Genomic DNA, 14,593 nt, shown 5'->3' on the forward strand with positions numbered 1-14,593 from the left:
TTCGAACACGGGTTCTATTTAGGGATCGCTGCGTGCCATGGCTTCCACTTCTTCGGTCCTCTTTTGTCTAGTCCAAGATTCATCATTCCTCCCCAGCCGTCATCAATTTTTTTTCAGTTTTTTAACCTTGAATGTCGTACATCACGTTGCGAGCGGGGTCTTTTTTTCCATGTTGTTGTTGAATTCACCGAAAGGCACGACTGTGTACACCTTGTCGGTGGCTTGACTGAAGGTTAATTCGAGCGTCACCACTCCTTTATACTGAGGCTGGAAGTACCCGGATGATGCATTCGCAGCACCTGTGAAGTCAAAGGGGAATAAGGCGTACCCCTTCTTGAATTCTTCACGTGTTATGTTTAGTCCTTTTCCGCGATACGGACCACACACGTTGTCGAACAGCAGGTGATACAAGTCCACGTCTTGACCGTCTATGTTTTTGAGATTCGTGATGGGTGTCTCGTTTCCATCCACTTTGACCTCGATACTGTTTAGATGGGGCATCTGGAAATTGAAGGGGATCTTTTTATAATGGCCATTGTACGCGGCATCCTCGACGATTCCAAAAATCGTCCGTTTTGACTACAGCAGTAGTTAAGTGGTACTTGGCCAAGTTGTGCTTGAGCATTTCATTGGCGTGATTCAACCTGACAGAGTCGGTGGAAGTCACGCGGTACAGGCGAAGAACTGCTCCCTTGGAAATTTAAAATTTTCCATTTCCACCATGGGACATGAGAGCAAATTATGGTTTTTGCAGTTCAATTCTGATCTTGATGAGAATTTGTTCCAGTAGGTAACTCTCGGAATGGAATATGTCGCAAAATAGAGGGCCGGTCAGTCCATTGGTTGTACTTTCAGCCGTGAAGGTGGAGCGTGTTGTCAATCCCAGGTTTAGAGCGCCACTACCTCTCAATTCGTTGACTTCCATATGACCAGCTGTGTCTTGTACCAGAGGGCACCAGTCAAGTATGACTCTTGAGCTTCCTTGGAGTAGTTAAAGAGTGATTCAATGTAGGCACGGTACGCATACGAATCCGATTGTAGTGTAAAGGGTCTATTATTCAATTCAACCTTGACTTGCTTGATCATCGAATGCAAGGCATTGTTTACAAAGGCAACTTTTTTGCCTGCAGAAAGGTTAGCGCCATCATTTTTTTATGAATTTCACTTCCAGTCGGATGTGTGTTTTCTTCAGATCAATATAAGTGGAACTTGGGTAAATGTACCACTCAGTGTGATTGCCTTCTTCATAAGATGGCGTATACGGAATATAAATGCCCTTTTGTACGGCCACATCTGTTGCCGGAAGTGTAAACAAATTCATCCCCGCATTGGCGACTTGTTTTGACCCGGTAAAGACACTAATTATGATGATGATGATAGAGTGAGAGAGAGAGCTCTTCTTACTGCCAAGGATAACTGATAACTGAGAATGGTCCGTGTTCGATGAGGATTTTTATCTTTTTTTCTAGTCAAAGATATCACATCAAGCTCATTATATGATTCCTTGGACTCTTCCTCCTCTTCCTCTTCCTCATCGCTAGTGTCACTCTCGATGACAACTACTTTTTCGGCTTCTTCGCCATCGGTGTCACTTCCACTACATCTGGCATCTCCTCCTCCTCTTCCTCCTCCACATCCTCCTCCTCCTCCCCATCTTCTTTTATGAGTGGGGGAACTGGGACGCTTACGTTTACGCAGGTTGTAGGGAGCTTCTTGCCTTTGCCCTTGACCTTCTTCTTGGAGGGTGGTGTCCATAGTCGCACAGCCTTCATCTTCTTTACTTCTTTGCCGGTCGCATTTCTTGTTTGGAGGTCTCACGTCAAATCCACAAATCCACATGGGTACCGCACTTTTAGGTAGACCCAACTTTTTTTACCTCTACGTTACAAAAACACTTCATTATCAACAAACAAAGCAGCAATGTTCTTCGCTTCAAAATTTCGATCTTACATATCTTTTTTAGGTATTCCATAATAATACCTACACCTATGACGTCACTTCCGCCCGATATATCCCCACCAATCACCACCCACCCCCTCCCCACTCCAAAGTCCAAAGGCCAAAGGACAAAGTCCATCTGTGACGTCACTTCCACCCGATATATTCGGACCAATCACGGCCGGGGGACTGGAATCCACCCGATATATAGACTACTATTACTACTTTCATAAACGAAGTTAAAGCACATGCTATAATAAACAATGCGCTGAGTTGAGTGGGCTTCCCGTGATGAAATTATCCAGAACGTAGAAGTTGCTGAATTAGCCGGAGCAAATGAAGCCGTAGTCTCCTGCGCAGCCGTCCTTAGTGTCAGTCTCTAATCCGTGGGGAAGGATTCGAGACTGACACTAAGGACGGCTGCGCAGGAGACTAATGAAGCCGAAGCCGGGCAACGAACATACGTCTCCGTGGCAACTGCAAACAGATGCTCCCTTGGACGCCCTCGGGCGTGGAAGGCATCTCAAATAAATTCCCAGCATAAGAGAATAAAAGGAACGAAAAAACGAACACGAAACCCAACTTACAGCAGTGTCGCTCTTAATAGCTTTTCTAGAACAATAAAAGTAAACACATTCCCATGCGAAAGGCATCATCAAACGTTTCCTTTTTGCTTTTTGGAGACTCATCCATGTACATTCTTGCGTACTCGATGACTGATAAATATATATCTATGTCTATGGTATGGAAAAGTGATGACTCACCCTCCTGCTCCTAGGCATCACCCTCCTTCCTAGGCACGCGCCTGTGATGGGGATGGCAAAGTGACGACTCACCCTTGTAATGCGAACATCCACGCTAGCATGAAGTGCAATCGGCCATAACGCGCGGATTCTGTGTTTGTAGAGGCTGTTATTGCTGAGTCGGGGATTTTGAAGTCCTGCATTCCAAGACTATCGCTGCATTTCGAACGCGGAGGGGGTAAAAATTCTGAAGAATAAAGTAATAATTTGTAATAATTTGTGTAGTATTACCCTTTTAGACTTAACTTGAACAGCCATTGTCAGCCATAGCTCTGTTATTGTTTAACCAGGTTGGAAGTAGAATTATAATAACGAATATTAAAACAACCACCAAAAAATACATTTAATGTTTTATTTTCCAAACTTTATCAAGATTATTGATACAGCTTTCCCAAATTAGCCGTACAGTCGTGTTCGAATACAGATAGTTTAAAGACTGGGACCGCCGTTGTCTCATGCATATCTGCACTTTTTCTTGGGTTTTATTTCGCGAATGTTTTTTTTTTTTTTTTTGAAATTGAACTTCCGCCTGAACACAACTGTGTGATTTTAGAGAGAACCATTTTATTTTGGGATTATTTTAACCTCTGGCTGTACCGAATAAATGAACTGGGTGTTTTAGCGAAAGGCGCAAATTTACGTAGGCTCGATTTCCAGCTTGTTTTTGTGAGCCCACAGTACGTACCTGGATAACTAGTCTGGTCGTTTGTCCTGTGATTGAAATTTCAGCCAATCAGAAAAGCGCCTGGATAGCTCTCATGCTGAAGACCGCTAACCATTAAAAGGCTCAAGTAAAAAGCTTGAAGTCTTAAATCCCAAATTAGTGGAAGAAAATGGTGCAGCATCGTTCAAATTTGTGGAACATTTTCGAAATTTGGCACATAGATATAGAATCTCGCACTAAGCAATTCTGGATATGGACCCACCCCAAAAAATGTATACTTACAGTTTCATAGAGGTGCAATTAATTTCCCTAAAAACAGAATAAAACCAATACTTTTCATGTTACGGTCACAAAACTTAACCCAGTGATGGATATTAACATAAACTACAGTTTAACGAAAAAATTAACCACAAACCTTGATACTTACAGCTTTAGGGGTGGGATATTTTATCCCTTTAATCAGCATTAAAACCAATACTATTTATTGTAAGACTTTCAAACTCCACAAAATAGTTATACTCTTTACAAAATTTCATTCGAGATACGGACCCACGCCCAGATGTGGGTACTTACAGTTATACTAGAGATGATACGAAAGAGGCATATTGCTTAGAGTGCCCTTCAATATATACTTAGAGCTAAGAATTCATATACTAACTTATAATGGTATATTGCAAGATATTCTCAACCGTATAGCCACGCCCCTATTGTACTTAAAATTATACTAGAGATGGCACAAAGGAGGTAATAGCATATATAGTTTGCCTTTCAATACGAGATATGAGCTACAAATCCACATGCTTACTTATATTGGTATATTACCGGATATAGTCAATTGCATTATCACGCCGCTATGGTATTTACAGTTATACTAAAGATGACGGGAATGAAGGCATATTGTCGATTTTCCACCTTTTTGTGCCTTCCTATACTCATTTCAAGCTAAAAATCAATATACTCGCCGATATTGGTATATTGCAGGGTGTACTTAAATGTATAACCATGCCCTTATAGTACTTATAGCTCTTCTAAAGATGGCACGGATGGAGTTTATAGAAAGAACGTCCTTCCATTTGAACTGCACGTGACAATTGAACATACTAACACATTTTCAAAAATGTTTGGTCTATCAAAATACAAACAACGTGCAGGGCATTGCCCATATGGTATTAACAGTTCTAGATGAGATGAAACAAATTGAACCTTTTTTAAAAAATCTGGGAAGCTGAAATTAATTGACTGTTGCATTTAAAATAATCATTAGGTTCACCGCAACACCAATAATAAACGAAGAATATGCAATATACTGAAGAATACTTTACTGGGGTTGGGTCCCATAAGCATGTGGGTTGTTCAACCCACATGCTCAACATCTGTTCCCGTGTCTACCGGAGAAGCACTGTTGATATAAAAAAAAAAAAAACGTTTCAGTAAGCCGTTCAGTTTTTTTTAATTTCCAGAACCCAATTAAATTTTTACCTGTCTATTTTTTCATTGCCACTCACAGTCCCAACCGCACCTGCACAGAGCAGTGCATTTAAGCCCCGTCTTGATGCATCTCCTTTTGCAGCCTTTGTCGGGCTGGCAGCCGCACTTTACCAGCTTGATACAGGTTGACATTGAAGGGAAAATGCTCCAAAGAGGACGCCAGGTGCCATTGTCGGAGGATTCCCAGCCCTAATCGGCCGGACAGGCTGCACCACGAGAGTGCGCCCGGCAAAAGCCAGCCTAGTATGCCGCTCTCTTTTTGTGCTGTAGAAGGGCGGCGAATGTAGGCGGGATTTCCTACCGCGGGATAGGCGGGATTTCCTCGCAACCACCTCCTTCAGGGTGTCGTTCACCAAGGAGAGCTGGCACATCTTGGAGTAGAGAAGGACAAAAAAGCATTCAAGGGTGCCGATGCTTGCCAGAACTGTTTCCTTTTTCGGAAAGTCCGATAAGGCAGTCAAAGCCGATGAGATCTCTGGGAACGCCTCCCAGACAATCCACGCACTCGTTTTACCTTTTCCACGAAAGAACGAGGTCTGGTCACATACATAAAAGTTTGAGTAAAGACATTATCAAAGGCAGTTTTGAATTAATTGATCATGGAACAATTAAAAAATAATCGATGATGCACGTTCCTAATCAATAGTCTTGAAACAAATACGTCCTAGTCCTAGAGCTAAATAATAGCCAGTACTTTGCGAAAATACTAAAGAGTGAAAAAAAAACCCAGACGATTTTGATTTCGAAAAAGATCTGTGTCTTTTTACAACTAGCACATACAGTATGCATGCTCGGTATTTCAACTTTTTACAATGAAGTTATGCCTTTTTTCTGCATTTGATTTGTACTGGGAGTGGCTCTTCCTACCGTTTTGACTGGCAGGTTGATAGTGCTCCATTTGTTTAATATGTAGTGCTCCGATTATTCACCATACTTGCACCCGGAGAAGTCCAATTTACAGCTAATGATAACAATTATCTCATTTCTGATAGCACTGTAAGTACACTTGTGACATCGTGGTATTATTTTACGCAACAAGACTACTCCTTTCGAACAACAATTCTGTGCTTTTATTGATTATTATGAGCGTGCTATATGTATGTTATATTTTACGCTTATGCTGTCTCTAGTATAACTGTAAGTGCTATATGGGCGTGGTTATACGCTCGACTATATCCTGCAATATACCAATATAATTAAGTATGTGGATTTGTAGCTCGCAGTTCGTATTGAAAGGCACTCTATATAAGCGATATACTGCCTCATGTAATCTCTAGTATAACTGTAAGTACAATAGGGACGTGGCTATACGGTTAGGAATATCTTGCAATACACCATTATGGAATCTTAGCTCTCAGTTTGTATGCACTCTATATAAGCAATTTGCCTCTCATCTCTAGTATAACTGTAAGTACTCACATCTGGGCGTGGGTCCATATCTTGAATGAAGTTTTGTAAAGAGTATAACAATCATGTAGAGTTTGAAAGTTGTGCAATAAATGGTATTGGGTTTAATACTGCTTGAAGGAATAATTTATTCCCCCCCCTAAAACTGTAAGTATCAAGGGGGCGTGGTTTATTTTTTCGTCAAACTGTAGTTCATGTTAATATCCATCACTGGGTTAAGTTTTGTGATCGTAACATGAAAAGTATTGGTTTTATTCAGGTTTTCAGGGAAATTGTTCCACCTCTATTAAACTGTAAGTATACAGTTTTGGGGGGTTGGTCCATATCCAGAATTGCTCAGTGTGAGTTTCTCTATCACTGTGCCAAATTTTATAAATGTACCATAAATTTGAACGATCCGCCACTTTTTATGCACCATTTTCTGCACTAAATCCAACGAAGAAGCAGTGTTAAAATGTTTCCGATAGATAGTTTTCTGTTTTCCCTGCCAATAGCTTTCAATTGTCTTTTACATGGAACGGGTGCGTTTAACCTACAGGCTTCGGACAATCGCTCGGGGTGAGAATAGGAGCTTTTCTCGGGATGTTTACAACCCTTGACCGATTAAGCGACGGCAGAACAATGAAAAAGTGTCTGAGGATTAGCGGGATTCATGCTTCCCGGCCTCGGTAGAATGGGGGAAATGTTTCACAGCTAGTCAAAATCCTTATTTTATGTTATGATTATTCAGAAGAATGTGTTGAAATTAAACTCCACAAATATACCTCCTGTCAATAAAGGTCCAATAAACGTCCGAAGAAGATAAAAAATCCATTTTTGTTCTTTCGGGGTTGTTCAAACTTTCATTTAAAAATTCCCTCGCCCAGCTGCCCAGAAAAATAAGGTCCACTTTTTTAATCAGAAAACTCACTCCCTCAACCCCCCCCCCCCACCACCCTCCTCCCCCTCAGAAAACCTAGGTCCTCTTTTTCGGATTTCGCACCTCCCAAGAAAATTCCTGGGTATCTGGCAGAGATTCACCCATAATGGCTACTCAAAAATAAATGCAATAAACGCAAATCTTAAATTACTGAAAGTGCTTAATTCCAATTTCTAATTTCAAACTGAACCATGTTCATTGACCTATGTTAGGGGTAGAGAGGAAGGGATAAACAAATAAACAAAAAGTCAATGGGGAGTGGAAAAAGGAGAAATGTGAATCTATTTAAAACAAATGTGACTCTACTTTTAGAAATATATAACAATAATGAAAAGCTTGACTGAGCACTTTCCTAGCATTTTCCCTTTGCCCTTGCAAAGAAACATAATGGATGAAACAGCATTCCAAAAATAGATGATATAGTAATACATTTCAGATGTCAACTTTCTGCTAGCAAGGAACTTATGGACTCCAGTGAATGATTTTTATAGCTGAAAACAGAAACATTCCAAACGCCCTTTTTCTCAGGATCTCCAAACATAGATATAGACGTGAAGAAAGTTTAGCAGAATGGTAGTGTAGAGCCTCTATAGTCCTCTTTTTAACTGCTGCGATGGGCGGGATTTACGAAAACTCGGGTAGATTTTCGTACGTATGTTTCAGCTCGTACTTCAGACAGAACTGTACTTTAAAGACTTTAGCCCATTTGATTCCGCATATTTACTCATTAAATACTATTTTCAAGCTACATTTTTCTGTGAACATACGAACTTTAAAGCACTAAAGTGAGGCGGTAAATACACATAAAAGCGTAAGACCGAGTGGGGCCTGGGAGTTGCCCGGCTGACTGACTTACTGGCTGGCTGGCGAATAATACCACAGGGTACCCGCGCGATGACCACAAAAACCAAGTCGCATAGCTATACCATATTTCTATACCAATAGAATCAAAAAGCCCAATTGACGGTTTTACGAGCTCTCGATTAGTGAAAAAAACATATCATAAAAGCACAACGACAACGACGTTGACGCCGATGTCAATGATGATGATAATGCTTAATCTTAGTTATTAATTATAAACACGTCTGTCTTAAGGTCGTGATGTTGGCTCGTGCTAGAGCATCACAATACTTCATTCCAGGCCAGATGATAGTTAAGGCCCTCCTCTGAATGTTCTCAAATTGATCATTAAGATGTTTACGTAAACCAGCGAAAAATACAAAGTATATTCGATAGACGATCTGATCAGCGCACAGTAAATAAACGAAATATCAGCGATAAGCCGTCTTATGGCTTTCTTCACCAAGACGCAATGTGTAAAGGGTCTGAGGCAAAATTTGAAGTACCAGACTTTTAAGAGGTATGAAATTTATCTGAATATATGTTAAAAAATAAGGCACTTCCCTAAGCCTTTTCCACCAGGCGCTAGATTACTTGCCATATTTTTTATAATATAACATAGTACTCATAGAAACTTGAGAATGGTTGGCTTTACCCGCATAAGGTGTCCAAGGCATGTCTTCACACTGTGTCTCTAGGAATGACACGTCATCTAATGCTAGCGCTGGACCGGTTGAGAACGCTTCAAATGTGACCTGAAATGATACCAAAAGTCGTCATGTTTTGTATGACAATAAGGGACCATTCGACACCCGACAGAAGGGTTTATCAATAGAGACCTTAAAAACCCATCTTGAAAATCGTTTAAAATAGTGTTTATACGATAGTTCACGTAATTTACTGGTGAAAAAAGGAGAAAGAAATCGAAACCCGTTTGTGTATATCTACCTGTAGATAACCTACATGTAGACCCCAGCTGCTACACCGTAAAAACGAGTAGCTTTTAGGGTATATCGCGATGACGTCATCATTTAATAAGTTCAAAATGGTGCAACAAGTACCCGGGTGCTCAAATCGGGGTATCTTAAGGTCTCTAACATAAAGATGCTTTACTTTTATAAAGACGGGTTTTCAAGGGGAGAAAACGGAGACTGAAAAGGAAGCGGAGACTAAAGGGCTCATGTTGCGTTCGTGTGAAAATCAACACGAAGGCCAAGCAAGCGGAGAGCAAGTAACGGAGTAGCAAGAAACTTTTCCGTTCCTTTATTCTCTGTTCTTTCCTTCGCTTGCTTCTCCTTCTCACTCTCACACGCGGAGTGAAGAATCTTACGTCTCTGTTTCCTTTTCCTGGTAAAGACCTCAAGGAGGCTACTTCATTTCATATAAAGAAGTCAGGTTAAGCCGAGGGAGATCTACCTATATAAGGAATTTAGATTTACCCTTATAAAAACGGTAGATCTATTTATATAGGAAGTTAGGTTTTACCGTACAAGGAAGGTAGATCTGTTCATATAACAAAGTTAGGATTACATTTATAAGAAAAATAGACCGCCCTGCATGGGTTTTCTCATATTCAGCACGCGAAATACGTTAAGGTTTCGTCTTGCAAAACTAACATTCCAGCATCGCCCTTTAATGCTGCTACTTTCCAAGTATACATTCCTTCGTTTTCACTCTGCTAATGTATACCTGCATTCTTTGTAAGAGGGTAATTGAGAAAGATTACGAACGGTATCTTGTGGATAGCCAGCGCTCCTCGACTTTCAGCGTTCGAAGTGAACTTGAGCGTTTAGATTTCTGTGTACACAACACAAGCGCATACATATGCAGAAGTAATCGTGATCTGCTGCTTAAAAGGAGAAATTGGGAAACTTGATGTTGATTCCCTCGTCAGCGACATGTTTCTCGTTGCAGCTGCTGTATTTGGCTTCTGAATTCAGGATGCTTTTCGTCCCTGATTTTGCATGCTCTTCTAGAAGAGCAGGGATTGTTTTTACACATCGTTTTAGTATGGCCTAAAGTATGACAGACTGCACATAGGCGAGCTCTTGTTGCAGATAATGGCGCGAAATCTTGATATTCTTTAGCTCTTCGCTGGCGCTCTCTAATCGAGTTTGTAAGACATGCAGATTCTCACAAACTTCTTTATTTTTTTACTCAAAAGGACTGCAGTCGCTTGTGCTAGGTTGCGGATAGATGAGTTGGACATTCTCCTCTGCACGCCTTAGTTGGGGCGGGACGTCTGTCTTACATAGCTCCCTGGGATAAGGGGAATTTACTTCGTTAGCTTTGATGAATACCCTTTTTTTAGTCCCGATCTGGAATGCCTTGTGCAGATCTCATCATTTCTGTAAGGGCGAAACCATCATTGGCGTAACGTTAACAAAATATTCGTCGTCGTCTTTGTAATTAATTCTAATGGATTTCTGGTACAAATCCAAAAGAGATTAGCAATTCTTTTGTATATTTAGGATAAGGCTCTCAGTGGTGATACGTTCCAGCAAAAATGTGGCAAACCTCTTTCCTCCACAGTATTCGACTTTCACCTTGAGTGCCATTTAAGAAACAAGTGCACAAGTGTAGACACAAGACACGAGTGCATTCTGTAGCTATTTTATTGCTGATCATCTTAGGATTGGACCAAACTTGTCCAAAACCTGTCAACAACTTATCAAGAAGCTTTTCATGGTGGTCCCGGCTCGACGCGCATGACTGTTATCTGAATCCGCAGTGGCTCAAGTATGTATGGCTGAATCCTGGTGTTTGAAGCTATGTAAATGTTTACAGACACCTCAAAAAGCATGGTATACTTTTGCACACCTTGATTAGCTTTTTATTTGCGATTATTTGCCCATTAAACACTATGGATCATCCAGTTGCGACATAATTTGTGTATATGCTTCAAAGAGAACATCCCTCTGTATTTTAGTGTAACTCTATGCATTACCTGTATTGTGTGTGCCATCTTTTCCATCGATAACTGCACATAAGTCCATTCCTTGGTTCGTCGACTAGTAGTGCTAAGCTGGACATCGGTCCCATTAGCCTCACGCCTCATGCGTATGCGGAGTTCGGCGGTGTTGCCGAGCCCAATGTAGTACCAGAACCTTAGACAGCGCCACTTGCCGGCCGGGAGGACTGGGGAGAGGAGCAAACTGGGAGAAGATGCCCTTCTCTTTAAGAATAGATACCTACCTATTTTATAGAAAGAAAAAAATCAGCACGTTATCTATTTCACACTTTCTCTCTGAACAAATTGTTGGTGGTCTCTAACTTGCCCAGTACCGGTTTTAAAGTTGCGTGCGACCAAAACTCCAAATGAAACTAAAATTATAAGAATGACAGATGTGATTTGGGTGTATAGCCGATTGAAGGATTTAATTGCTTGAGGTGTTTAATAATGACGAAATATTTCCATACTTTTATTTGGACGTGGCGGAATCGCACTTTTACTGCTTGATAACTCCCAGCCTTCACCGATGTCCCATCGTCCACAAAAACTCTCAAACGAGCAGGAGACGGGCACTTCAAATAAAAAAGCGGAAATGCGTATGAACTATTAGCCCCGACCATTCACTTATGTACCTTGAAGATGGTACCATTTTTTCAACCAGCCTTTATCAAGTATGTTACACATGCCGAAAATTATTGGCGTATTGTTAAGTGTTAAAGAATGACGATCAGTTACCCCTTCATTGTTTATTTGACACTTTTGGAAAAAAAATTAAATAACCATATAATTAATAGTATCCCTGTCAATAAATTAACAAGTGGAAATAGGTACTTATTGGGCTTTTATAAGACTTCAGAGCGGCCGCTCTGACTCACAATTGCCACAGCGTCACTTACTTTGCTGCTCAACCATGCTACATCTTCCCTCCAACAAAGCGAGGTCATCAAGAGCAATATCACCCAGATTACCGTCACCCCGTATGCCCTCAATAACAAACTGCAAGGAAAAACAAGGCATCATGATGTCAAGAACGTGAAAAGCCCATACTTCGGGATGACAATTGATAGGGGGCATCCAGCCATCCAATATTACGGCGCTTACCTTGAATTCGCCTTTGATATCTATCACAGTTTGACCAAAAATCCAGCGGTCTCCCATATTCCCTGCCATGCGCCACACGACCTGTTGGTTAGTTCTAGTGAAGGCGAGTACGCTAAGTGAGTCCACGTGCTCTCCATACATGTGATACCAGAACTGGATGCATACCGCTGACCCCGGATCCATCCAGTCACTCGAGAGCCAGGCCTTGGATCCCAGAGCCACGCGGGACGCCTCGATGTAGACAAAGGAGCCTAGAAGAGTTAGAGTTCATGGTTTGACTCAAAATGATTAATGAGTTTTTGAATAGCGTTAAAAAATGCCGGACGGGAAAAATATTGGATTTTGAATGAACAACATCCCTTCTTTTGTACCTTTGTTAGAATGCGTAGTATGGTCCAATGACGGACCCGTGTCTCCACTGGGAGTTCTACCAGTCGCCAAGTCCCAGCGCATGCGCGTAGTGTTGTCATGCCGCAGACCACAAAGACCGCTGTCAAAGTCGCATCGACCTTTAAGGCATATCAAAATGTTAAGATGTCCATAGTCGAGCAAAACAAACAAACATATTTAACAGTGCTACACGTTCTTGGTTAATGCTGCGAGAAACTTACTATATCTGACTAACATGATCTTAATAAGTCTGCGAGTTTACAAGAGGATAATTCCGAAGTGTGACATTTTAGAAGCTAATCATTCTCCTTGCAGATAGGGACGCTCTGCCAAACTGTAATTCACGGTTTATTATAAACATTACTAAGGCTAAGTCAAACGTTGTATTACACATGAGCCGTATTCAAAGTAAATACATGCAAATGAATCGAGTCGATTGTTTCATCTTCATTTGCTTGCATTTGCATTGAATAAGGCTCATGGATAGTACGACGTTTGAATGTAGCCTTATAATAAACATAACTTTGTCTTGTTACCACACATTTTAGCGGATATCCAGTTTTTTTGCCTCTAGGAATAACATGTTCATTAACCCTAATAAGTGCAAGGAGTTGTCTGTTGACTTTCTTCACTACAATAATATCATGTGTCAGCCTATTTTGATCAGCAATTTCAAGTTACTCGGTGTTTATTTGTCTTAAGACCTGACTTGGGCAAAACATTGTGATTACGTGGTTAAGAAGGCCAACAGTCGCCAATATGCCCTATTCAGAAACTCGCGTTGAGAATAAACGTGCCGTCACTCTTATATGAAAATGCTTTAGAGGAATGTAACATAGAGTCCCTAGCAGTCATTAGGGAAAGTAGATAACATAAAACCAGGGAACCCATTGTACAAGCAGGTAAAGAGTAGACTGGAGGTGAGAGCCAACCATTATGACTTGTGGGCAAACACGAGCTGTCACATTAAACCCACGAACGCTGATCGGTTCAAACAGTTTGTTCCTGTACATATGCATCTCATTTACTGTTATTGTACACCCTTTTTGTAGTATGTTGCCGACACCGCCTGTAATTCAGCCTTGCTGCGAGATACGTAAATAAACTAATGATTGATTGATCGATCGATCGATCGATCGGTCGGTCGGTCGGTCGGTCCGGGGACGGAAAAAAAATCACCCCTTCTTCTGGGTTGATAGCCACGTTAGCGTACGTTGAAATCTTAATCTGTAGAAGACACTTAATAAAATATTGTAAGTGTTTTACTAGTGTGGGCTCACCTTTAAATGAGAAACGACACTTCTCACCGCTTTGAGATTTTTGCTTGTGTTTGTCCTTGCAATTGAGTGAATTCAGTGGGCATACGCTGGAACCTGAAAGAAACAAAGACGGAACTAGAGAAGCCGTCCAGCGTACCAACAAATATATAGTGGAATTGGTCATAGGTTTCCCTTATAAAAGGTTAAAGGCCGGTGATCATCCAAGCCTTGCTCAGGATGTTGAAGGTCGATTCTCACTAGAACGCAATCGCAAGTGTAAGTCGCTTGCGTCGTAGTGAGAACCAAACTTAAGAAACTAGTTACAGGCTCTAGACAAGGACATATTTATTTACTGACGCAAATACCTTGATAACATTGAACTGGGAGCGGATTTCCCTCAATGTCTATTCGCTGGGCCAAATAACTATTTCATTTGCATATGTACAAAAGAGGTAAAAGTGACAATTTTTAGAAAACACTACGAACCGCACACGGCTGGTCGATCGGCTTCGTCTTGGCATTGGGATGCCTTTGTTGATTGATTGCATGTGGAGCTCCATGGAACGCACGTGCCATCAGGGCACGAGAACTGACTCTTTATACACCCGCCACCTAAGATAAAGGAGGAGGCTTTTAATTTTATTCCAAAATACAGAAAAAAAACTACTAGTTTCCGATATTTTATTTAAAGCCAAATAATCCCGCAGCCAAACATTTTCATACGATTTTTTTTTTGCATGATATTGTAGCTTGATGTTAACTTCCGAATGATGATAGCGAAGATACGGCTGTAAAACAACCAAAATTAATGTGTTTTGGTGACAAATCGAT

At 41.0% G+C, this 14,593-nt stretch overlaps 1 protein-coding gene and 1 long non-coding RNA gene across 2 annotated transcripts; both read right to left on the reverse strand.

Annotated features, from left to right (window-relative positions):
• Positions 1 to 1,559: 1,559 nt before the first annotated feature.
• LOC125562942 (MAM and LDL-receptor class A domain-containing protein 1-like) lies at positions 1,560 to 13,046 on the reverse strand. The gene is made up of 9 exons (XM_048727294.1): positions 13,040 to 13,046; positions 12,485 to 12,622; positions 12,114 to 12,364; positions 11,909 to 12,008; positions 11,480 to 11,584; positions 11,007 to 11,254; positions 8,715 to 8,814; positions 2,775 to 2,928; positions 1,560 to 1,800 (listed from the first exon to the last, which is right to left on the reverse strand). Exons 1-9 carry the CDS (start codon positions 13,044 to 13,046, stop codon positions 1,560 to 1,562), a joined length of 1,344 nt encoding a protein of 447 aa, XP_048583251.1.
• Positions 13,047 to 13,842: 796 nt separating this feature from the next.
• On the reverse strand, positions 13,843 to 14,375 carry LOC125563205. The gene is made up of 2 exons (XR_007308220.1): positions 14,249 to 14,375; positions 13,843 to 13,876 (listed from the first exon to the last, which is right to left on the reverse strand). It is a non-coding gene; the product is annotated as an uncharacterized LOC125563205 (long non-coding RNA).
• Between the last annotated feature and the right edge of the window lie 218 nt (positions 14,376 to 14,593).

This window comes from Nematostella vectensis, chromosome 5 (assembly GCF_932526225.1).
Source record: "Nematostella vectensis chromosome 5, jaNemVect1.1, whole genome shotgun sequence".
In the NCBI taxonomy this organism is placed as follows: domain Eukaryota; kingdom Metazoa; phylum Cnidaria; class Anthozoa; order Actiniaria; family Edwardsiidae; genus Nematostella; species Nematostella vectensis.

What these genes read in the sequence shown, in the direction of transcription:
- LOC125562942 (XM_048727294.1), bottom strand. An exon ending in TCCGCCACGTCCAAATAAAA is followed by an intron (nt 11,255 to 11,479) that starts GTATGGAAATAT and finishes TCTATAAAATAG; the next exon opens with GTAGGTATCTATTCTTAAAG. An exon ending in TGGATGTTCGCATTACAAGG is followed by an intron (nt 1,801 to 2,774) that starts GTGAGTCGTCAC and finishes CCTCCAAACAAG; the next exon opens with AAATGCGACCGGCAAAGAAG.